The following is a 25,085-nucleotide window of genomic DNA, read 5'->3' as shown; positions in this document are numbered from 1 at the left end:
TGTACATTATGCTGCTTAAGGAATAGTTAGAGGTTACTTAAAATCAAGGATATAAACCTAATAAACTCACTGGATAAGGATGATATACCCTGCAAGCACTCAAGAAAGTTCTTCGGAAAATCAATTACTGTCTTGAGCCATTTTCCATCACGTTTTAGGGATTCTATTGTTCACTTTTGAACATTCTTTCCATTTCCTCACGTATTAAAAAAATCCTTTCAGGAATGCACACGTATTCCCATGGTAGAGAATACCTTCTCTAAGTTGGCATGCCCTCCTTCTGTTGACATAAACCCCCACACTGCACTGTCTGCAATTTTTAGGAAGTATTTAAGATTTCCCCGATCGTTTCCTCATTTTCCACACCTTAGTGATTGGGTTCGCTTATCATTGTTCTTTTCAATTTAAAAAAAAGGACACTAAAAATCCAAGCGCCAAACCAGAGATTTTGTGGATGTAGACAATAGCCTGAAATATCCATTATTGCTTTGTAGGCACGTTGTTCGATGGAATTCAAGAGATCGAATTTCTCTCAAGACATGCTGCCCGTCAACGATAAATCTCCCATTAATCAGGCTGATTGCTGCCTCAAGACCCGGATTATGCACTTCTTCTGTACTTAAGACCAATTTTTTCCCTGAAATACAAAACAAATCCATAGGTATTAAAGCATTAGTACAATATAAAACAATAACATCGTATTAAGCAACTTCGAAAATTGTAAATTAAGGGCGTGCTGCCATTCCCAGGTGGAATTATATCATTGCATTTGCGTAATTAATTAAATGAGTTCAGTATGCCGAATGCTCAAAGCTACAGCGAACGTGAACGGATTCAAGCTATTTATTTTCCTGGGGTACAAGTATTCTTGTTCCGAAGGTGATGTATCCCGAGAGTATTCTGCCCATCGTGCAGCGAAACTATACGAACTTTCGTCTCAGATAACCGCTGGGGAAAAGCTTCCATTGCATCTGGAGCCAAACAATACTTCCTGCGTCTACAAGGCTTCTAGGATGGGATTGAATTGAATTGAAAGTGAATTGTACTTAATCGCCTAATTTTTAGCCTTAATGAATAAGGGATACCTACGTTATTTTTTAGCAATGTCCTTTGTGCATGATTGCGTCTGCCAAAAACGGAATCTGTATCACACAGAAAATAAGGATTCTTCATTGCGTTTCATGGGTAGAGGAGAACACGGTAACTTATGGATTGTTTGTATGGAAAATCTAACAAAGGTAAGCGTGATTAGGATGCTGCAGGCTTATTAAAATATAATTTTGCATTCATTTGATGGCAGCGTTGACCTGTGAACTATACAAATATTAACCGGTGATTTATGGTCGATGGTATCTCAGCATCGATATTCTAGCTTCCACGGTCCATCGTTGTTAACAATAGATGCTCATCCCTACTACTGTTAGTGCGGCGGAAACTGAGTTTTCGTTGACCTCAGGGTAAGGATACACGCATGTATACCAGCTGGGTTCTTGCACGAGACCAACGCCAAATGAATTGGTCGTGTACTGTTCCCGGATACTCACTTACATCCATTACTCTCAAAGAGTAATCTCAAATCTTAAAGGAAGAAATGGTACTTGGTATATGGTGAAAAGTTTTATGAGTAACTGTAGGATTAAGAGTTAAAAAAGAGGAGGAACATATGAGATGAAATTATCTGAGCCTCATGCTCTGCAAAAATGAATTAATTAGGTATAGTTTTTTCGTAAGAAAACTGACCTCTATTGCACTCAAAATGGCATAATTGATAAAACTTCCCTTACAAAGTCTAAGCTCTTTTTCCCTAATTTAATGCTTTAATGTAAGACAGGAAACACCAAAGACTTATTAAAAAATCATCATATTAAAACATAGCATCAGGTTTCTGGATTTTATGAGATCAAAGAGAGTTCCAATATTGCTTTAGTGAATATCTTACGTGTAATAACATACATATGTAGCTCAACACCGTATAGCACTCATGTACTAACAATTAGGTATAGCTCATCAAAAGTGAAGGCATATGCCAATGTTAGGATAAATTGTTCGGCTGACTAACCATCGTCGGTATGCGATTGCAAGCAGTCTTGTGATGTTTTCTTTTAATATCTTACAATCTGAAACTTCAATGAATAAAATCCCTTATGATTCTTTTTCCCTTCCCTTCCTTCCAATGGCAACATGGAATGGCTATTACGACATGAGTGCAATCTATCGCCCACAAAACCCCAGGGAATCCAGCTAACGGACGAAATCTAAATATCAAATTGAAACTTAAAGTTAATTTACCAATTTAATTATCAAAAACCAATACTTAGGTCCTGTATAAAATTGTAACCTCAGTTGGATATCGTTCTTCTCTTGATTATTAGACGGCTTTTTCGCCCAAACATTATACAGGCGGTTACAAATGGCCATAGTGACGTTCTTCACACATCGGCATGCAGATGGTTGACTAACAGCCAAAAAGAAGTCCTGCGCTATGGCTCTTTGGTATCCTCCTCCGGCCAAGAATCGTTACCCCAGGTAGCACAGGGCGAACCGTCTCCCCCGAATCCTTAGAGACTGCCTACAGAAATCAAAGAGACCGTCTCCGGAGACGACAAGAAGACGCCGGGAAGATACGATGAAGAACCCGTGAAGAAATGTCAGCGCCGGCCAGGAGACGGTCTCTTTTACCGATCGACGCGCTACCATGGGATAACTTTGCGCACTACGTGAATAGTGAACCGGTAGCGCCATCTAGTGGCGTATCTAAGTACTACTGGCGTCCAGCTCCGGCGACCCGCCCATTTCAATTAGTTTACCCGGGAAATGGGTAACCAGACGACTTATAAACCGTGGTTCATGCAAACTCAACCTGAAAAATAAGCATATTACTTACGAAATTGGTAACACACGGCAGCTTTCAGCGTTGATGAGAATTGAGAAACAAAAATAACAACATACAATTAGCATAGGAAAAGGCAAAAAAAATTCTATATTTTCAAATATTGGTTTATTTACAAAAGAAATCACAAGAAGCCATATCAGATCATGACGGATATCCCCTATCTTTTGTTTAATGAAAGAAGTCCCGAGGCATGATGCTACTGAACCTGAGTGAACCCATGTCCACCTGAGTTCAGTAAGCAGTTGAATCTTGACGTTGGCATGCAAAGTGTCTTTCAATTTGACTGCCATTAATGTCAGATTATGTAAGTGAAGCTTGAAATATATCTCCCAATTGGATATCAATTGCATTTCACCAGTAAACTGAACATCAAGGGATTAAATCAAGGCCTGAAAAGTAAAAGCATAATACCAGAATTAAGAAACTCGATGACATGTATTCCCTCAGGTCAGCAAAAAAATCATGCAATGCTCACTAAATATAGCTAATCCATTTTGAAAAAAGTTTGATGCACAAGGAAAGGCAGAGATTTTTGGAGCTAAAAGGAATCACATAAAAGGATCATTCCGTGTCAGTACACCTAGGTCATGGCACTCACCGACTCCGATTTTTATGACATTGTTGTCACTAGCTACTACTACCTACTTAATGAACCATGTAAAATATTTCCTCCCTTACTCTCATACTTTGCAGGATATGAGGGGCCGAAGATTGAGATGTTTGCTCAGAAGTGGCGGTGGTGGGATTTAAATTCCTGAGTGCAGGGCACAAGGTAAAAAATTCATAACTCAGAAACCACACCACATTTGAATGAAATTTGGACTCCTTGTCTATCCAAGCAGGTAGCTTCCATATGACGTTTTTCATTCCCCATGCGTTGCTACTTAAGCCAAAATAATGTCAAAATTTGTTACTTAACAGATTTTTTGAGATGAAAAACATTACTTCATATTTTCAGAATTACCACCAAAAGGCAGAGTAGTTAACTCATCCAATTTTATTTTGAAATTGCAGATAAATATGTGCTCCATTATCCTGTGAAATAAAAATGGTATTGTTTTGGCTGCCACTAAGTATTTTACTGTTTTGTCTCCATGAAGGGGGATTATGGACACATACTTTAAGGTAATAAATATAAGTGTATCCATACTTTTAAGAGGATGCATTTGAAATAATGGTCAGCATATCATAGACCAAAGATGTAGCTTTGGTGAATGTGGCTCTAGTTCATATAATTTGTTGAGAACAACACTCGGCTTGCAGCAGCAGGGGAAAAGACTCGTGCACTGAAATTACGCTCTTTTCTTGGAATTTGCCTATTTTTTAGGAATTTACTTCGTGGAAAAAATGGTATAACCATACATAGGACTCTTACTGTGTATTGAAAGATAAATGACAATACTAATTTCGACAAAATTACTCAAAAAATACTCTTCAATCATTAAACTTACTTTTAAAGAGCGGTGAAATGAGTCCACCTGAACTGGTGTTTCACAAAGTAAGCCTCGCTTTCACTGAAGAAGTACATTGTTCCAGAACCCTTGGTGATGTCAGGGCTGACAGAGTCGATGTTCCCTGTAAACATAAATAGCTGCTCAAGCGCAGCAGCAGCGCTACATCGTAGTAATATAATAGTTTAAAATAATAATGCAGACTACATGTAAAGTAATGCATGCTGGAAGCGTCGGCAGAATCGATAGCAATGGAACAAAATTGCAACACAAGTGCAACAAATTAAGCACACAGAATGAAGGTTACGAATACATTCTAATCCTCTCTCACATGATCAAGTGATAGTACCCCAGCGGGAAATTGAATAACATAATGTGTATGGGCAGTCTGCATGCTCTCATCAATAGGCAAAGTTTAAAATAATAATGCAGACTACATGTAAAGTAATGCATGCTAGAAGCGTGAGCAGAATCGATAGCAATGGAACAAAATTGCAACACAAGTGCAACAAATTAAGCACACAGGATGAAGGTTACGAATACATTGTAATCCTCTCTCACATGATCAAGTGATAGTACCCCAGCGGGAAATTTACATTGAACAGCAAACAGCCATGTTGTTATGCATTCCTTGAAATGGAAGTGTATAGTGAACAAATTCTATGTAAAGTAAGTAATTTGAAAACCAACATAACATTATGATATTATAACATCGAATCATTCAGTCCGTCCCAGGGATCTCCTCATCCTGGTGCCAGTTTGACGGAACCACTCTCCGATTTTCTTATTTATCTTGTCTACACCCACATGTGCCAGAGCAGGTTTCTTACCAGCATCTGAAGAAATATGGAAGAACATACATATAACACCAATGGATGCAAAATATGTTATGCGTACGAGATCAATTTAATGAAGGAAGGAATAAATGGCAAGAGGATAAATGTACCTAGTATTGCTTTGTGCAATTTGGTATCACAAAACCTTTTTTTCATCACCCCGTCAGCTCCTACTTTTCCTGTAAGGCTGTACTCTTTGGCCACAGAATCCTTCAGCAGAAAGTACAGAAGTTTATAAACAAAGGACGCATCTTCCTCACTGGAGCGACGAGCAAGTTCTTTCACCTGAGAAGGAAGAGTTTTCATAAAAGTTAAAACTCTTGACAGATGAAGGAACTCTGTAGAGAGGATGCTTCAAAGACCACTTTGAATGGTGCACCTTCAAAATCATGGGTATTCTAAGGAAATAGCTTTATGTGTAACTCACCAATGCTTTATATAAAGAGTAATTACTCTGAAGCTGCTCCTCCAATTCTTCAAATTCCTCAATTGAGGACAAGGGGAACTTCTCTATGAAGGAAGGCGCCTCTTCACTACTGCTCAGATTGACTAGCAGCTTATTCCCTGTTTCCGCCATACTGGTGAGGGCATTAATTTTTTCCTCCAGCCTCATGTGCCTCCTTTCCCACACCACCTCTCTAATCATTAGTTTTTCTACAACAAAGGAATTCCAAAATTATATATATGAAAAGCAACAATAAAAGTCATGGTGAAAGAAACATTTCCTGACAACTGCTCTACAGATTTCTCGAGAGCAGACACTGACGCCACACAGTGATTTGATTTGCATGACACTCCTGCAAAGAAAACAAGGCTATAAATTTTCTCTCAATTACCATTAATAAAAACACCATGATATAGGTAGACAAAACTTCAGATACTCAATGTTAAATCACAATTCGTTGAGTCTTACTGCACCCAAAGTATAACTAAGGCCATTGTAAGTATTAGGAAATTTGCTGTGTTTAATTTATGATATTTAATGTATCACCAATTGCGTTAAGGTACTAATAACCTTCAAATGTTCAGCACATGACAACTAAAAACATACAATAAAATTAATGAATATTTCCAGCTTTGTGATTAAGAGAAGTGGCAGCAATAACGTATGTAACAAAAATTACCAAGTCAACAATTATTGGTGGATAACAATAAGAAACCAAAATTTAAGAAACATTTTACTTTCCCAAAATCCTATGGCCATGAAAAATCACACTTTACCTCAATACCAATGGTACATCATTCAAATTCTTCATCAGGACCCAAAACACTTACCACTTGTCTCCCCAACCAATTCTAAGTCACATCTAGTGGTGACAGATCTTCCTTCCCAGGAAATTTGGAGGTGGTGCCTGAGTTATCTATGTCTGAATCAACCAAAGAAAAATTGAAAATTAGTAAATTATGTTCATAGCTCTGTCCAGACAATCCATAAGTCACTTTGAAAGATATGACTAAACTTTACCAGCACTAGGGATATTAGGCCGTACTATATTTCCCTTTTCACGCCGAGGTACCTCAGACGGCAATGGAGGAGGAGACTGTATCCTACACGATGCACCACGAACATCCTCATCAGAACTGCTATAAGCTATCAAGGTAAAATAAACCAGGAAATAGTTTTAAAATGCACACCGACTGATTCATCCACAATAATTATAGCAATAGACAATATCACTACAGAGCTGAATAAAACATCAAACATTACATGAATGAGCCATCGCATGTAGAGATGGAAAAGTCTCCACATGCCCAACGATTTTCTCTGGGCGCCTCTTCCTGCGTAAACCCCTTCCCAAAGGTTTGGAGGCATCAATCTCCGATGACTCCATACATTCCTTTTCTAGCTGTGTTGCTAGCTCATATTTTCCTGAAAAGAATGAACAAATAGTTATTTTACCACAAAGTTTACTACTGACTTTCATGTTCAATAAACCTTGAAAGACTACCTTTCATCTAATATAAATACCTGTCCGAGATTTTTCGAACACTCGACAAATGTGTCTCTCCTAAGTGTCCGTTGGCTCTTCCCCAGTCCTTAGCCAGGAAGTCATCATCTTATATGAAGTACTGTGTGGAGGATAGAAGTATATATCCTCCTCTTCCCCAGGTACAACCCAGGTAACTGGTACTGCCTTGCACTCCCTCGTCTGAGTGAACTCCACAACTACCCACTCCATTCCTGTAAAAGATGTATATTCATCAATATATTATTCTCGAAAGCCAAAAATTCAAATCCAAACATGTTTATTGTAGTACCATGTTTCAAATTTGGTGCAATACTGTAGCAATGTAGTGCCGAGAATCCTCAATGGGAATGTTGACCACTTTGCATTCAATATCTTCTTCACGAAGTAGGACCTCCACATCACACAAGTTGCTTGCAAGCATGACCCCAACATCAATTGATGGAGATGGGGAGTCAAAATATGATCCCACAGACAAGAACTTTTTAAATATGAAGCTACGGTCACCAGCTTCGCAATATATACCATTTAATAGCCCTACATCACCACTTACTGTTTTTATACAGTTGTCGGGACTTTTGACACTTAACCTCCCAACCTTGGTTTGAACATAGCGGTAGCTTTCCTCATAGCTTGCAGACTTACTGCCACCACCCTTAACTTTGAAGTCACCACCAACACTGTCACGCTTCAATGTTTGTTGCCTTTCCTCAATAATCCTACGCACAACTGTTTGCATGGGAAGACGAGCAAGTGAGATTTTCTTCTTCAGCACCTGGAGGTAATTTTCATACTTAAATGCACTGTAAGAGTCCATGGCACCAAATTTCCTTACATCTGCAACCACATGTAACAAACAATGAACATTGTATGAGCAATAAGCTTGCCCATAAACTGTAGGAAACACTTGCACAAAGTACCTCAGTAAGGTGTCTGCATAGCTCAAAAATCTCTCACTTTTGCACAGAGAGCCACAAGCCAGTATTCTGAGGGCATAGAAGTATGACATGACATGCTTCTGTGCTGCTTCATTAGGGAAAAAGCGGGCAATCAATGGAATTAAATATAGTGTGATGTAGCGGAGCTCTGCTGCTTTCCAGCGTAACAGCTCACTTAATGGCCGTGGTTTACTATGAAAGCAATGGGGAGTAAACTTCGCTACACGAACTAACTCATTGTCCATGGCTATCCTCATTCTTGCTCTCAGCTTTGCCACACTTGCACCCTGAGTTAAGCACGTTAGCATTTTTCGAGTAACACCCAAACAAATTAAATGCATGTACTCAAATGGCACAATATGTACAATGTCAAAAGCTCTGAGGTGACACAATGGGGACTGTCCTGCATGGTGGTCCTCATCCTCCAACTTTCGGAATGTGTCATCATTCCTTAGCTCACTGTCCAACGTCAAGAAAACCATCCTACCTTCAATCCTTTCTCCCTTCACATAACATCGATGGCATGGATAATAAGAGTTATGGCCTTTTATCTGGAGCAGGAAAGCACGGGCAGGTGCATCACATATAAAAGAAGTCACATTCACTTTCACTCTTCTACCATCGAAAATCATGCCCTCATTCATAAGCACAACAAGTTCATTGATGAGGGGGCCGAGATAATCTTCCACAGATACTGGCTTAACTAAACTCCAGTATATGCCGACAAAGAAAGGATCACCGATGAAATTAGTAACAGAAGCCAAGATAGGCCAAAACTGACTTCCAGAACTCTTGGTTATTGGTATACCATCAATGTTGAACTGTAAATCAATTGAGTCTAAGGTGTGTTCCCTGGTTAACTGAGTCTTCAATGATTCAGCCACCCCAAAGTAGAAGAATTCCCCAGAACCAACTTTGCTTACAGCTAAGGACAGTGGAGTTTTTGTCACAGTCCTAACATCAGAAGGAAGGTCCTTGAAGCAGGAATGCTTTCTCAATATTTTCAGCAGAGAGGTGACTTTATGACGCGGAACATCCGCAGCCCATGCTGAAATTTCCTCCCTTAAATCACTGCATGACAAGCTTTCATCACAACTGTCATCAAATGAAGAGCTGGGGACAGGTGAATCAGATAATTCATGCGGAGAGGTTATTCCATTGTCAGAATCAGCTTCAAAAGAAACTGCTGGGCCTGTCATGACATCAGTTATGGCATCAAGACTCCCCAAAATCATCCTGATGGAGAAACTCAGCTCGCACTCTATTTCTTTGCTGTCGCTTTGACAGCAAGTGAAAGCTCTTGTAGCCTCCTTTAGGCATTCTTAAATGAATGAGCAAAAGAACTGCAAGTAAATGAACAGTAACAATAATGGTAATATTCATCTGACAATGAAAACATCAAGAATAAAACAGTGGTTATGCATCAGACAACTGAACAACTAAGTTTTGCATAGTATAGCTTACAATAAAAATATTGAAATCATTTCTTACTGAGTAGAGGAGCAATAACCTATGAAAAATGCCTAATTGTTAATAAATGTAGAATTATATACAGGCCTTCCAAAAAGTTGACTCACAAAGAATGCCTTCTACAAAATGAAAGACTTACGCCATCCCCACCATCACTTGGGAGACAACAATAAAAATTCATCCTTGAAGTCTCATTACATCCTATCACCATGAGTATACTGTCTTAGAATGCAAAGAAACTGCTCTTAAGTGGTTATTATTAGAAATAACCTTTATTAAGTCTTATATGAATTCGCTGGAATAGAGGGATCAACAACTTTGGCATTTCCACATAGTAAGGTATTGACACCGACCATGGTTTCGTTACAGAGTAACATTATCAAGGCGATAATGTTACTCTGTAACTTTGATAATGATAATGTTACTCTGTAACTGTAGAAACACCTTGATGTTACTCTGTAGTGAAACCATGGTCAGTTTCAATAAATTACTATGTAGAAATAGCAAAGTAGTTTATCCTAATTCTACTCCTTTGATTATGGATTTCCGCCAAGTTACGCCCGCTACCTTTAATTAAATGAATTCGTATTAAGGAGTATCTACATTCTCCATTATATGTGCATCATGTACTAATTTAATACTGTATAGGTCCATAATTCTACGAACAGCACCACACATTTCCACTGGGAAATGTCATTCATTTCAATATTTCTCTTCCTAATCCTCCCATAACCGTACCTTGCCAAACACCACTTAAGAGTACCTTCAATTAATAATAAAAAAAAGAGTACCTTCACAAAGAAATGAAGCAAAAGTTACTATGCATAAAAGTTTCAGCTTAACGTAACATTTTACCAGATTGGTTTCACTTAAACTGTCACGGGTAGAAACTTGCTGAATTAAATGCTGGTGAACGACTCATCACGGGTGAAGGGATAGACTCATAACTGAGCAGAATCATTCAACATCTACATTGTAGCCTTTAAATAACCTCTGATGGCATGGAGGTCAATCACAAGCATGCAAGCGGATTCCCACATACACACCACACGGTCACAAAAATGTTACATACACCAGAAAACTTCCACACTCCATACAACTTACACAGCCATTAAAAGGCAAAACTTGCCAACCACTCAAAGTGATTCGCCCATAAAGCTAAGACATTAGAAACATTGTCAGCACTATCGAATGAGATAACTGAATGCTTAGAGAACACACTAATGTATGAATATAATAAATTGGCTTTATCGGAACTGTCTAGTAATACTTCACTATCGTATCTCAGCGAACTACATATATTTTACCTTTAACTTCCTTCACATCAGACCAAAAATGATTTAGAGTTACCCCCTAACCGTCCAACAAGTGTTTCACTTTTAAAATTCGTGAATGCATTTTTGAACGCTTCCTTTTTGGCGGCTTTAGACAACTTACATTATTTAATAACTAACTCGATATAATCAGCATACAAATCAGTGCCGATTCTTACCAATTTAGCATGGAACTATGTAACCTTTTTGATTTTATCACATCCAGGTCATATAATCTCGGCGGGCTACCTTTATTTTATTGGCGACATAAATTTTCATTCCTGAAGTTATAAGCTATGGAAAAGCCCTTCCTTGTACATGAAGCATGTACCCCTTACATTTAACCCTATATTTATTCTTGAAGCGCTAGGAAAGCATTCCCCAAACAATCCTTGAACCAATCATATAATCAGCTCTTCCAATAATGAAAAATTAGTTCTTGTTATAAAAACGAGATATTGAAAGATGACTTAGCTGCTATAACCCAACGGTCACAGATTCCCTCGACCGTGCTCACGTTTATTACCTCATGTGGTATATTTATCGCTAATAAATCAAGAATACTTTCTACACTTAAAGGCAGACAAGCTATTGAAAGTCATGCATTTCATGAGAAAGCGTGAACATAGATTTAAGACCAGTGGTTCAACTATTCCTGTAACGTGCGTAACAAATTTCCTATTTCACCATTACTAAAAACAATGTACTCAACATTTTAAAGCTTATTCTCAAAGATTCTACGCTACGACCCCGTGGGTAAACAAAACCAAAACTTCATAAAACGCGTCTAGATTCACCATGTCAGAATACCAATTTCGACAAAAGCTTTCCAAGTACCCATCTAATTTACCCCTTTTAATGATTCTGAAACTGGGAAAGCATTCCTCAGATGCCCCTTCATCAAAATCGGCTCTTCAGCAATTAAAACTTGCCGTTCCGGAGAAATAATTTTCACAATATATAAAGAAACCTTTGCTATTATATTCCCCTGTCAAACACTAGAGAGGTAGCTAGCAAGCCATTACGAAGACTAACCCTATGGTCACAGATTCTTCGACCGTGCAAACGTTTACTACCTACCTCATGTGGTAAATTTACCGCTAATAAATCGAGAATATTTTCTCCTCTTTTAGTTAAAGAGACTATTTCAAACGACGCCTTTTACGAGAAAGCATGAGCAGCACAGATTTAAGATGAACAGTAGTTCTTTAAAAAAACTTAAAAACAGCAAAATTTTCCTCAGATGCGTTGCAAATTTCCTATTTCACTATTAAAAGCCATCGTTATCCGCATATAAGAGCTTATTCCCAATGGTTCCCAATCATAACTACGACCACGTGGGTATAAATACCACCACTTAAAACGCGTCTAGATTCACCAAGCAAGAATACATATTTCAAGGATAATAAAATTTAAAATACATAAATGTTATATTTTTAAAAACGAGATGATAAAATTCTTACCTAATGAGAATTCTCGAGAACGAAAGTAGCACTCAGCAACTCCACAAGGTAAGCCGCCTCAGCCAGTAGCTCAGGGATCTCTTTCCAAAGAACTAGGTAACCAGACAACCGCACCAGTACCGCGTCGACAAGAAAGTGAACGAGGGTTGCTGAAACTCGCTTTAGCAGCGTCCCAGCAGCGTGCTGCAGGCATGCTATGCGCATGCGCTGTTGATGCGCTGCAATTGTATGTTTCGCGAGCGCGTTGCGAAAAAGCGCTATAACCGCGCTTCATTCAAACGGAAACGAACTTGCAGCTGTGAAACCCCCGTGCAGCGCTGCTGCAGCTATTTATGTTTACAGGGTATGTTCGTTCTTTGATCTCGCGTATGAGATTGAAAATTCTAATATCATATCCAACAAATCGGTATCCAAAAACAATTGAAATGTTTCAAATGGCGTGATATTACCGAAATAGTTTTTCAAACGCTCTTGTAAATGTGCTCGGTGTTTTGAGGTTTCGTCTGATAGATGGGAGAAGAATTTTTTACCCATTTTATTTCCTCCGTGTTTTTTCTGCGCTTTTTCCCTTTGTTCGTGTTCAGTAGAGGCTGAGTTGGTTCTTCCATTCCGGGGATGGTTTTTGAATTATGAATTTCCAGCTTACCTACGATGTCTCTCGGTGTTGTCTGGTCGGTGTCGTTCAAAAGCATGACATCGTCGTTGATGTCTTCCTCGTCGGACAAAGGATCAGCATCTGGAGGTAGGACCACAACGTCAGTTGGAGATTCATCGTTCGCTTCGTCAGTTGCCCCAATTTCCTCTAAAACTGACACGATTTCTTCCACAGTAGTGAATGTCTTAGAAAAACTCATTTGTAGAAAAGTAACAGGAATCAGAGTATGTCAACCGAAAGGCTGGTCTGTGACAAGTGAATACTTCAAATATACTTTAAATAACGCAAATGCTAAAATACGAAAAACAATCATAATAATCCAAGAAAATCAACTTATGTACGTACCTTGAACACACTCGGAAAGAAATTATGTTCACAGGAGGTATCGATATGCAACCCGGGAATAAGATAAGGGAAAATGCAAGGATAAAACACGAGGATATCCAATGCCAAATAACTGGAAAATGGTAACACATATGCAGGCAAACTCTAGAGAGAGACTAAAAGCCAAGCGCGGCAGAAAGAAACAGACGGTGTCTCGCTCGAAGTTCCTCACGCAGATAAGCTTGTAGAACAATGTAGCAGCCCTTCTGCCCAACGTTGCGAAAAAGCAACATTATTTTCAACTCTGAAAATTGATACTTAGTAACTAATTTTATCATCGAAAATTATTCTCATGATCATTTACAAAGATTAAACTGTTATTATCAAAGCAGTGAATAGAAACAATGTTGGATAGGGCTTAGAAATTTTTTTTTCGTCTCAAAAAAAGTGCTCGGAGTAGCCATATTTGAAAAATCATAACAAAAAATAAAAAAATCTTAGAACCACAAATGACCAATTATTACGTAAAGTAAGTGAACTACATAGAAAAAAGATTGAGCTGCCTAAACAAATGTAAGATTCTAACTGTTCTCCATCAAAATTAATGTTGCGTTTTCGCAACGTTGGGCAGAAATGGGTTAAGCAAAACCACTAAAATATAACTCCAACGAATGATTTACAATGAACTTGAAGATTAGAGAACTAAGAAAGTGTTCACAAATGAATTTACCTAACACCGCGCTGGTTTTTTTATCCATGGTCATAGTTTGAAACTTAATAAATTCATTAATTCAGTCCTTCGAAGAATCTTGGTCATCACTACAATCTGATTCTTCTCCTTCACTTTCCTCTAAAACCAAAAGTTCCCTCAGTTCTTAAGGCATCTTCCTTGTTATTTTTGGCTTTGAATTCACGGTAGACGGAATATATGGATCTGACGTAATCAAAAGTCTTTGAAAGATGTCGTGATTTGTGACCACTCTTGAGTGCTTCCTGGTGAACCTTTGTCGAAATTTTCTGGTGTCCTTATTTCTTGCTTCTAATGCCTCTTCGGAAAGTTGCCCCAGTGGGAGAATTGCCTCCTTTGCAATTTCTCCTCCATGCATCAGTACTTAATGAACTGTGGTTGGCATAGAGTACCACGGGTGCAGCTCCACGTACAGTTCCGCCGTTCTCTGGCAGTATTGCGAGAATGCTGTATATTTTAGGCTTATTCCACAGGATATTGCCCTTAGAATGATTGCAAATTTTGATATAAGGTCAATATTTACTCCTGTATTAAAAAAATGAATAACTTCGCATTAACATCTACGGCACATTCTAAAACAGAAAAAAATATTTTTTAATTCCAGTTTAAGCGTTACTATTTCTCTGAAGTGATTTTCGTATAATACAATACCTGTTATATCAGCGGCCAGCTCTGGAGTATCGAAAAAACGTCTTGCTGTGTTGCCATCGTTTGTGTTTCCTGAGCCAGGCCTAGGCACATCCACAATCAGGCCCATTCTTTCCCTAAATGCCTTCTGAATACTAATCTTTTTGTTTTTCAGCTGTATTTTAAGATTTCCGCGGGCCTGAAAATATATATTTATTAGTATTTATTCATAAATCAGAAATATATTTTACTATTAACACATTTTTCGGCCAGTTTTGATGATTTCTCACCTGCCACTGTTTGAATTCAAGTCTATACGATATGTGCAATACGCACTCGAAAAACCGAATGTAACAGTGTAAAGTTGACAGGCCAAAGGAATACTTAGTCTCATCTATTGGTAGATCTTTTATTGTTTTTAAGTCATTCATCTGAGTGGATTTCCCCCCGCAAATGTAGCACCTCATTGTACCAGTTTCAGTTAAGGCATAACATACCTGAAATTTTTTTTTGTTTTTAAATCAGCAATATCTAACACTGTCCATTTTTCATGAAATTCTAAATAAGCATGAGTCTTACCTTCCCATCAATCATGGTTAGAACTAAGTTGAAATGAACAGAATAATTTCCCTATTTCCAATTATCTAAGGCATCTATCTGGCTTTGGATGTAATTTTTTTTCCGTCTTTGCAACTTCTTTGGTTTCCTTTAACTTTAACTCACTGAAGGCGAATGGGTCGGCAAAATCTGGTTGACGACGGGCGAGGATTTTTCCAGATAATCTCACCTATAATAGGGCATATACCATTATGCAAAAATTGTGCGGAAACCATATTGGCAAAAAAAGAAAAAAAGGTATGATACAAAAAACACATCAAACTCGTACCAGTTGAGTCATTCAGCAAGCGAAGAGCAACCATGGAGCTCATAAATAAATACTCATCTGAAGAAGTTGCCTCTTCCCACATCTGTTTGTACTGAGCATGGCCTGAACTTCCATCAAATCCATATTTGCAAATTAATGTGCAATTCGCTTCATTGCTGGATGGTAGAGCGGTGGAAACGCATGACAATATCCGCGATGCCGTATGATTTAATAAATCTTGTAATCTGACTTCGCACTTGCTTTCTGTAATGCGTATTTCCTCGGGATATGCAGCTTGTTTTGCGTTTAATACTCGTGCATAGCTGGGATATAGGTTGTGACCGTAACTAAGAGCGGCGCTTCTAATTGAATTATACTGATTCTTGGTCAGCTCAGTTGTGATGATCAAAGATAGAGCATCCTCAGGTGACATCTCCGAATGCGTCTCTTCTCTTTTCCTCCACTTAGTCATAACTCTTTTTGCTCTTGTGGGAGAAGATGTTATGATTTCTGTTATGAGTTTAGCGGCAGCACTATCCCCTTCCTCTTTCAGACTTAAGGGTGCTGCCAATGCAAGTTCAGCAGCAGAGGAAGAACTTCTAATACTTTGTACTTTTCTTCTTTTAGACCTATCGGAGGAAGTGCTAAAATCTTTTTTTTGGTCGCCCCACTGAACCTAATGAAACAATAATATAAATATATGAATTCCAAGTATAACCTTTGCCCGTATTATAGCGCAAAAATTGAATCATAAAATACATACCGGTCGTTGAAGAAGTACCTGGTAGATACTGATGGAGCGCGTCCGGGAAAATAATTTGCTCTTTGAGCCATGCATTATTGTGAGCTAGAAACCGCTCATTTTTTCTATGAGATTCTTCGCACCTTTTTTGGTAATGCATTAAGAACCTCCTTAGAAATTCCTGGAGACTTTCACGCGCTTCGATATGTTCCTCCAAATTCAAGCTTCTAGATAAAAAATCCAGCAGGTGTAATTTTTTATCGTAAAGTGACTTTCCCTTCATCTCGATTATCTTTTTATGTATCTCCAAACGAGTTATCTGATATGATTCCATATCAGTGCTGGACAACACCAAAAACCTGAGCATGGATCCGACAGTTAATAAATAATATGTAACAAAAGGTACACGATGAACAACATTCATAATTATAGTGCCAGAATATAAAAATGGCGAAAAAAGGCCAAGTTAGTCAAAGGAATATTATAACCTTCGGAATGAAATACGGAAAATTAGGAAGCGATAATTATGTACGGAATGGATGAATAGAGAAAAATAACTCACCTTGAGAATTGAAACTGTTGAGAAAATCAACAACACACGCCGCTGACCAAAAACGGAAGTACGACGGGATGTGAACAGGAAGCACTCCAATCCCAACGGGTCGCCGCATGCAGTTCTACGCGAAATATGACTTCCTTGTCATGTTTGCAGGTCCTTCCCCTTCGCATCGCTTAAATAATACCAATTAGCAACCTTATTACTGGCACAGCACCCATTCTTGATGGACGTCCCGATTGTTACTCCCACTTAGCGCGAACTGCGGTCTGTCATTAAGTTTTGCGTCTGGTCTGTCAAAAATGTGAAGAATGTTGCTCCGATTGATATTTAGCGTTAATTGAAAGAAGTGTATGGCTCAAAGTGCGGGGGCAGTGGAATGACGAAAAACTGGAAGATCTGTGTAGCGGAGACTATATTTTGGCATAAAAAAAGCATGTTTACCAGATTTACGCGTTCAGTAACATAGTATATCGATCCAATATCTTAGCAGTATCTTCAATTAAGTATTTAGGGTCAATGGAGACTATTTACTGTGCATAAAACGACGGACTTTAAATAATTAAGTTCCAAAGAAAGTGAAATATCCAACAGTGTCTCAGAGTCTCTAAGCCCCCGCGTCGCGGAGCCGGGACGTGAAGTGCGACAAAAAAGTTGCGCTCATTTCCGCAGCTGCAAACTTTTTTCCAAGATGTTTGCTTTATACACTTAAGCTATCTCTACTAAATACTCTCAGTAAAAATTGGAGAACTATTATTTGTCAAACTAAAGATAATGTCTACTTTATGTCAGGTTTTGCCGTAAAAATTGAGCAGCCTTTTGCGACATTATACCACATCGATATCAACCAAAATGTTTTAAAATAATGGAAAATGTGGAGAAAGTATCATATTACTGGAATATAATTTTTTTACTGCATTAAAATCCTTCCAAAACTCTACGAGCAGCTTAACTTCTAAGTTTTTCGAAGAAAAATGAGATCGGGCGTGTTTTTGGAAATTTGGTCGTGTTTGGTCCTCTGCATCTTAGCAACGGATGAGATCTATGAAAAACGACTTATTGTTTCATGATCACCTATCATTTTTGAGCATATGCGTCAAATTTCAAGTCTCTACCTCAAAAAACGCTATTTTGGAAATTTGTCCGGCTTTTTCCGATTTCGGACCACTGTGCGCTGTTTCCTTTGCTTGATTCTGGCCTGAAACACTTCTGTGTCCGAGACACAAGAGGTCTTCTTCCATGGCCTCAGATTGTGCATCGTTGGATGTGGGTGGGAGTGTATTATCCTACTTTTTCCCAGCATCCTCAGAAGTAGATTTTGGGGGTTTCTTAGGGGAAACCGCCTTAGAATTACTTTTCCTGTCTGTGACTTTACGAATTTGTTTTTTCTTTTTTTGTTCTCTTATGGGCATCTTCGTGCTCTCAATATGAAAATTATTATCAGTCTGCGTAGAGATGGTACATGTAGTTTTTTTTTGTGGTTGCGACTATTTGCGAAAATGATTTGGAGAATGTTGGGGCCATCTGTGATCGGTATTTCATTCGTGCCTCGGAATAGGGAATTCTTTCCAGGATCTTGATTTCCATTATCTTCCTTTCATCTTTCACTCCCAAAAACATCTCCCGACTGATAGCATTCCTACACTCAACTCGACTTTTCAATAAAATATAAAAATGTAAATGATACCTCTTGTAAATTATTGACACGTTAATGTAAGAACGGGCCTATTCCCCTTTATCAATTCCAGTCAGTGAGTGGTGCAAAATGGCCTTAGCCTCCGACGCACCCTATAAAATAAACTACTACTACCACAAACATTTATCCATCTATATAGTCATTCATACGTTAGATATTTTGATGCCAGATGAGTAAAATTTTTAATCGTCAATGAAAACGGATCAATATCACCTGGGAGAGAATTTATGAGAAAAGAAAGTCTGGAATAAAGATCACTTAAAGATCAGAGTTATCAGCTATTCACCAAGTGTATTTATTTACACACATCATATCACGAAAGCTTATTCAGGAATGACGTGTCCCTAAACAATCAGCCCAAAAACCAAGGACTGACATAACTTTTTTCATCTATGGTACTACGTATCGCAGATGACAGCCACAAAACAACTGAGAGCCGGTCGCTGAACACCTGTGTGCAGTATTTCACCTTCATCTTCTTTATCTTCTCAGGGACCACATGGAAGTCTGTTAGCTTTGGCAGATATCGCTTCTGACCTCAATCCATGGAATATACTTGCAGCACATGACGCCAGGAAGCAATTTCAGTGACACCTTGGAGAGAAAATTTCAAATCTTTGGTGAGGAGGCCATTTCTAATCCCCTTCAACAAATGAGGAGGGTCATACAAAGGGATTATTTTCATGCCATTGACACAAATATAATAACCCCTGTATTCCTCTCCACGCCTGAGGACAGCTGCTTTTGTGTTCTCGCATAGAATGTTCACCAGGGAACAGTTAGTGGGTGCTTGGTCGCAAATTGTTGCGTGCACCGTGAGTCCACAATCCAACACTCGGCCTAGAACATCCGAGAGTAGCTCGGACAATGCCTGAGTATTCGCACTACCAGAATGAAAAACATGAGCCACAGGCTGCTTATACTTCCTATTCAGACCTCTCACCATGTACACTAAGGCCTTATCAGCGAATGCGCTAGACCGTCTTCCCCCCACCTTAATCCACAAACACCTCGGTATAGTCAAGATGTTCATGGAAATCTAGATGGGGAGTCAAGGCCATCTCATCGAACATTAAGATACAATGCTTATCATTAATATTCACCTTCTTCTTCACCACCACAGACAAATGATTAAACATAGCATCATTAATGCCAGTTGAGAAGGACAAACGTGATAGCAGCTTCAGTAGTGTCCTCCGAGAAGGAAGTATAAACACTTTAGACAGAAAGTCGTAGGCTCTTCCACTTCTTTTCAAAAGAGCAGGAGGCCAAACTTTATAGTCTAAAGGAAACCTTCGACCTTTGTTTTTCCTCTGATACTGCATTACCTGACATTGTAAAAAGTTGGATACAGTCTGCGGGAGATTATCTATGAACCCCACACCACGATTTAAACCTTGATCTGCAGCTTGCAACCGTTGTAAGCTTTTTAGAGGATCGAGAAACTGCCTTCTTCAAAAGCTTATTAATCTTATACAAAGATTTAGCCTTGGGTGTCAATGACTTCGCTTTCCTGACACCAATTCGCTGGAGGACACCTTCCCTAATAAATAAAAGCGAACAGACTATGTATAAATCCACCAATTTATTTATAGGGTCATTCCATGTCAAGTGGTCTAATTTTCAGAAAGTGCCCCGCGCGACCATCACGGATTTTGATGAAATTTTGTGGTACTAATCCCTCATGTTCCAAACAGACACTGCTAAAATTTTATGTTCGTCGGTGCAAAATTTGTTGAGATACGACTGTCTGATTGATCCCATACCTCGATTTCGTACAGTATGACTGAGATTTTAGCAATTTTGAATATTATTATCTCCGCTATTATTTTTTCAAAAGAAACGAAACTAGGCTACTTTGTAGAACTTTTGGTGCTCTATTCAACGCAACTATTTAAAACTTTTGGTGAATCATTAGGACATGACTAATTTCCCACAAAATTTGACAAAAAAAATTGTTTGAGAAAAAAATTAAAATGTTGACACTGTACAGTTCCGACAATATTCAAGCCATGAAGATGAAACTTGGTGCACGATATCTTTACATAACATAGTTTTTAAAGCAAAAATTTTAAGCCTATAGGTCTTTGCATAATTTAATAAATTAAGTGTAAAGTTGCCGGTTTTTGTAAATTGGTCAAAAATAGGGTACCTTAAATCCACTGTTACAAAAATAGACCCTCTAGAAACGCTTTGAAACTAGTCTCATTAGAAAGAGCATGTTTTAAAGTCCCTAAAACACTGGGTCTGGTTTTTCATCGCGGACAAATAAGACTGGAAAAATTGAGACAAAGTTGATGGCGTTGCCATGGCAACGTCTTATTTTTTAAACCTGCAATTTGTGTTTTTTATTATCCTTATTCGTTTTTACAGGTTTACGTCGGCTTTATTATGACTTATTTTATTGTGTTGGTCCATGGTGACTTTGTCACTACCAGTTCAGATGGCTGATCTGGCAACCCCATCGCCAAGGGGCCACGCCCGATAGCCGTACAATACCAGCCACGGGTGGGTTTCTTTGTTCAGGATCCCAAGCCTGTAGCTGGTTGGGTTTTTCATATAGGTTCCAAAGCCTTGTGTGGGTATCTTTCCGGTTCCCAAGCCGTATATAATTGGGCAGCTTTTCCTAGGTTCCCAAGCCTAAAGTGGGCATCTTTTAGGGTTCCCAAGCTAAGAAAACTAAGAAAAACTAAGTCTATACAGTTCGATTTTATAACAATCTTCTTCATGTTCTATTGCATTCACGGTTGACTTTCTTTAACATTATTTCTGGGAATTTGTATTGTCGACCAGATGATGTTACTGAAGGTGCAGGAAGCAGAGTAATGAGGTGTTGTTCTGGAACCCAGCAAACGTCTTGCCTTGCAGGCCAAAAAAACGAATGAGCAGGACCTTGAGGATGCATAAATTTGATCAATGCGTCGTTTTGTTCGATAGAGACTTCAACAACATTGCCGACCCACCATTTCTTGTCATACATACATGCAACATAACATCCGGGAACTAGTTCAGACAATTTTAAATGCAAAGTGGCGGTATCAGAAATTTTCGCGACAAAATTGATTGTGTCATTTGAAACTTTGCTGACACAAATCGACTTTGAGTCAACTGGTACAAACTGGTGATGATCTCTTGTACCAGCAATTGTGCTGCTTCCTTGCCATCTGTCTTCTTGAAATTTCTTGCTTTTTTCGACCTCTTCTTTTGAAACATATATATATTTGATTCCGTTGATATGCTGCTGACAAAAATTAAATAGGTCTGTCGGCGTCAATATTTGATCTTCTAATGGTCTTTGCAAGCTTGCTCGGGCGGCCAGTCGCTTAGTCGTACCACCAACGCCGTCGCACGGCGACTTTCCATGGCTCGTGCCAAAAAAGTTCCATTCAGCTTTAATTTCAAAATCATTTTTGTGGTTGCACAAATTGACAAAATTTTTATAATTTTTGTACTGTGCTGCAGAGCCATCACTGAAGTAGTATATTTTTGTAACGTTCGTTTTAGAAGTCAAAAACTCGATAAATTTTTCGATAAACACGTGTACAGATACCGTATCATGTTGCATACAATCGGAAATAATACAACAGCTGATAATTTGCAGCGTGTCTGCTTCACCAAAATAATAAGCAACAAATGGATGTAATGTTGCTTGTGAATTCTCCCAGTGAAAGCCTTGGGCAGCGTCCTGGACAATGAATGAATAATTCTCTGCAAAATCCATTTAAACGATCACGTCTGTTTTCTTTAAATCTGCTTTCAACGACTTCAAATATTCGCTTTGATGCTTTGAAACGAAGTGGTGACTTGTTAGTTTCCAAATCTTGCTTACAAGTTTTTCGATGAAGCTGTCCAAAGGTAGAATGCTTGTTTCTAGCGTTTCACAGTCGGTGTGGACCCACTGTTTAAATTTGATCGATTCTTCGTAGTCCCTGTCCTTGAATATTTCTTCCAAGTACGCTATCAGCGCTTCTTCACCAGGGCACTTTTGGCATCGCTGTAACATACAGTCTCTAGCACTCAAGTCACACACTACCTTTTCCATAAGCATTTTATAGTCCTCTTTTACATTAGCGCCTTGTAGCATAAGCTTCACATTCTGATGTATTGTGCAAACACATACGGAATGTGTGCCTGAAGCACCGATGGTTACGCACCACTTTGGCCTGAGTTCACAGAATTTGGAGAAACCAACTTCAGTACCGTATTTGTTACGGTATGCCGCATATAGCTCCTTCAGATTACGCAGCAACAAGCGTTTTTGTTTTTGCACTTTAGCACCATCAAGTCGGACGGAAACAAAATCTTTTTTGCCGGGGCACATTCTGCTGAATTCGTCATCTTGGTAAAAATCGTGAATTCTATCAGCAACTTCTTTTGGCAGTGACTTGCCGACTTTCGCATCGGGTGTTTCACAAATGCCTTTTTCTTTCTTTATTTTTCGAGCCGTTTTAATCATTCGCTCTGAAACGCCAAATTTATTTGCTGTTTTTTCTATTGACCAACTCTTAGGAGCCAGAGTCAATAGTTTAACTTTCGTGGATCTGTCGGATATTTCGATTTTTGTTTTTATTTCTTCAATTAGGTCGACATAATCTTCGCACAATTTGCATTCTGTAGATCGACTAGGTTGTTCAACATCTTTAGCGACTACACCAGTAGCGGACGTTATTTTTTCTACTATCACATTCTGCACACGTTCAATTTTTCGTTTTACATAGCCAGCTTTATCTCTTCTGCTTATCCTTCGAATTTTCAATGGCGAAGTGCCTAAAGCTGTCAAACTTTGATTAATAGTATCTGATATATTTTATCTAAATCCTCCGACGACGAAGATGTTACAGTGGTTTCAATCATTGAGGCATACTGGGCTTTACACTTGGAGCAAATTTTTTGGCCGGGTTTAATATTAATTTTTGTTACTTTTTTGAAACCATCTGACAAGGCAAGGTCGATTTTTACAAGTCCTTGTTTAACAATGTGACCTTGTTTTCCGAACGGGTTGCAACAGGACTTTTGCTTAATTTCGTATTTGTCCAAATACATTGCTTGGTGATGCAAGCAGATTTGGTCATCGTCTACAAGTTCAACTTCTGACCGCCGAGCAATGAGTGTCTTTTCATCGGCGGAAAAATTGCGTACGTAATTGAGTCCTATTTCGAATGAATAAAATGAGCCCTGATGACACTTCGATGACAATATTTGTCCAACAGCACATTCGGGCATGCTATCAACAGATTTATCGACATCCATTTCGAATTAAATTACTTATAAATTCTAATATTGCAATTGTAACTGTAGCTAAGAACTATATGTATATAGTTGTAATTGTCATTGATCATAAAGTAATACGAATCTGAAAAAAAGATTATCTACATTAGTAATGCAATGTCACAGAATTATATCTCACAACACTACCTAAATGTCAATCATTGATAAAATAACTAACGTACTAAATGTCGGGCTTCAGATGTGACTACAATCATGTACGGGTGAACCGGAGTTTAAGCCCCTTGTTGCATTGGTGGCGATTTCTAGAACTATTTAGGAAAAATAAAATATATAAATATAATAATATATATATTCAATATAAAATATCTATCCACGTAAGATCGCCCGGGCGGGTTGGGTAGGACGGGTTGCACTAAAAGGAACGGGAAATCGTTTTATCAATGGTTTCGATAATGTTTTTTCGCAATAAATAGTTCCAGAAACCGCCGCCAATGCGACAAGGGGCTTAACCCTTTGAGTGCCACCGGCTTTTTGGTGGGTACTCCCAGAAGTGCCATGGGTATTTTGCTAATTTTGTAGGCCTTTTTTCAAAACTTAATAATTTGCTTATTTATAGCTATTTTTGCATAATTCTTTTTGTATTTAGGAGTAAATTCTTTCTTAAAAATAAAAAAATATTGCCCGTTTTTTCTTGGTCAAACGCAATTGTTGTAGCTTAATCTTGATTTTACGAGATTGAATTATTTAATTTTTCACTTTTGACCCAAAAATCGAGACGTAAAATCCCTTCTACATCAACAAAACGAGAGTTGACATAAAATTTCATTGTTTTTCTAGAAAACTGTCACATAATCGCAAAGAAAATTGCTCAAATTTTCAGTTTTTTTACATTATATTCTTGCAATGACAGTTGCATAAAATTCAGGAGATATCAAGAAAATTATAATACGAATATTTTCTCACCCATGAGTCTTAAACATGTGAAAACTGTATGACAGAGATATCTGGATAATAATGGCAAAACTTTGCGGTAATTATTACAAAAAAATTATTCACAGTTACACTAAAAGTTATTAAACATATGTTAGTTGACATTCATACAAAAAATTGCAACATTTCAAACTTACTTCCAAATGAAATAAATGAATGTAACGTTATTCACAAATATGATAGGAAACACACAGTCCATGTAGACTTTTCTACATTTAACACAAACTGTTCTAGATCTGTGGACGGGGCCGCCATCTTTCCTACTGCATACTACACAAACTTTTTCCCTCCTCCCTGGCAATTTCCGTATCCCGCATATTCC

The 25,085-nt window shown here is 38.4% G+C and overlaps 2 protein-coding genes across 2 annotated transcripts; both read right to left on the bottom strand.

The window, feature by feature from the left end:
- Positions 1-4,905: 4,905 nt before the first annotated feature.
- Positions 4,906-5,889, bottom strand: LOC124156923. Its single transcript, XM_046531398.1, has 3 exons — positions 5,608-5,889; positions 5,291-5,465; positions 4,906-5,180 (listed from the first exon to the last, which is right to left on the bottom strand). The coding sequence occupies exons 1-3, from the start codon at positions 5,824-5,826 to the stop codon at positions 5,062-5,064; spliced, it is 513 nt and encodes a 170-aa protein (XP_046387354.1). The 5' UTR covers positions 5,827-5,889; the 3' UTR covers positions 4,906-5,061.
- A 478-nt stretch (positions 5,890-6,367) lies between these two features.
- On the bottom strand, positions 6,368-7,047 carry LOC124156922. The gene is made up of 3 exons (XM_046531397.1): positions 6,889-7,047; positions 6,646-6,771; positions 6,368-6,547 (listed from the first exon to the last, which is right to left on the bottom strand). Exons 1-3 carry the CDS (start codon positions 7,010-7,012, stop codon positions 6,477-6,479), a joined length of 321 nt encoding a protein of 106 aa, XP_046387353.1. The 5' UTR covers positions 7,013-7,047; the 3' UTR covers positions 6,368-6,476.
- Between the last annotated feature and the right edge of the window lie 18,038 nt (positions 7,048-25,085).

The sequence above is a fragment of the Ischnura elegans genome, chromosome 4 (assembly GCF_921293095.1).
Source record: "Ischnura elegans chromosome 4, ioIscEleg1.1, whole genome shotgun sequence".
Lineage (NCBI taxonomy): Eukaryota > Metazoa > Arthropoda > Insecta > Odonata > Coenagrionidae > Ischnura > Ischnura elegans.
This window is presented reverse-complemented; position numbering and strand designations above follow the sequence as displayed.

Bases quoted from the DNA above. Each gene is read 5' to 3' on its own strand.
- LOC124156923 (XM_046531398.1), bottom strand. From the start codon at position 5,826: ATGATTAGAGAGGTGGTGTGGGAAAGGAGGCACATGAGGCTGGAGGAA. The intron at 5,466-5,607 runs GTGAGTTACACA...CTTCCTTCTCAG, and splicing joins ACTCTTTATATAAAGCATTG to GTGAAAGAACTTGCTCGTCG. The intron at 5,181-5,290 runs GTACATTTATCC...ATATTTCTTCAG, and splicing joins ATTGCACAAAGCAATACTAG to ATGCTGGTAAGAAACCTGCT.
- LOC124156922 (XM_046531397.1), bottom strand. From the start codon at position 7,012: ATGGAGTCATCGGAGATTGATGCCTCCAAACCTTTGGGAAGGGGTTTA. The intron at 6,772-6,888 runs GTAATGTTTGAT...TTACCTTGATAG, and splicing joins ACATGCGATGGCTCATTCAT to CTTATAGCAGTTCTGATGAG. The intron at 6,548-6,645 runs GTAAAGTTTAGT...TGGTTGATTCAG, and splicing joins GCCTAATATCCCTAGTGCTG to ACATAGATAACTCAGGCACC.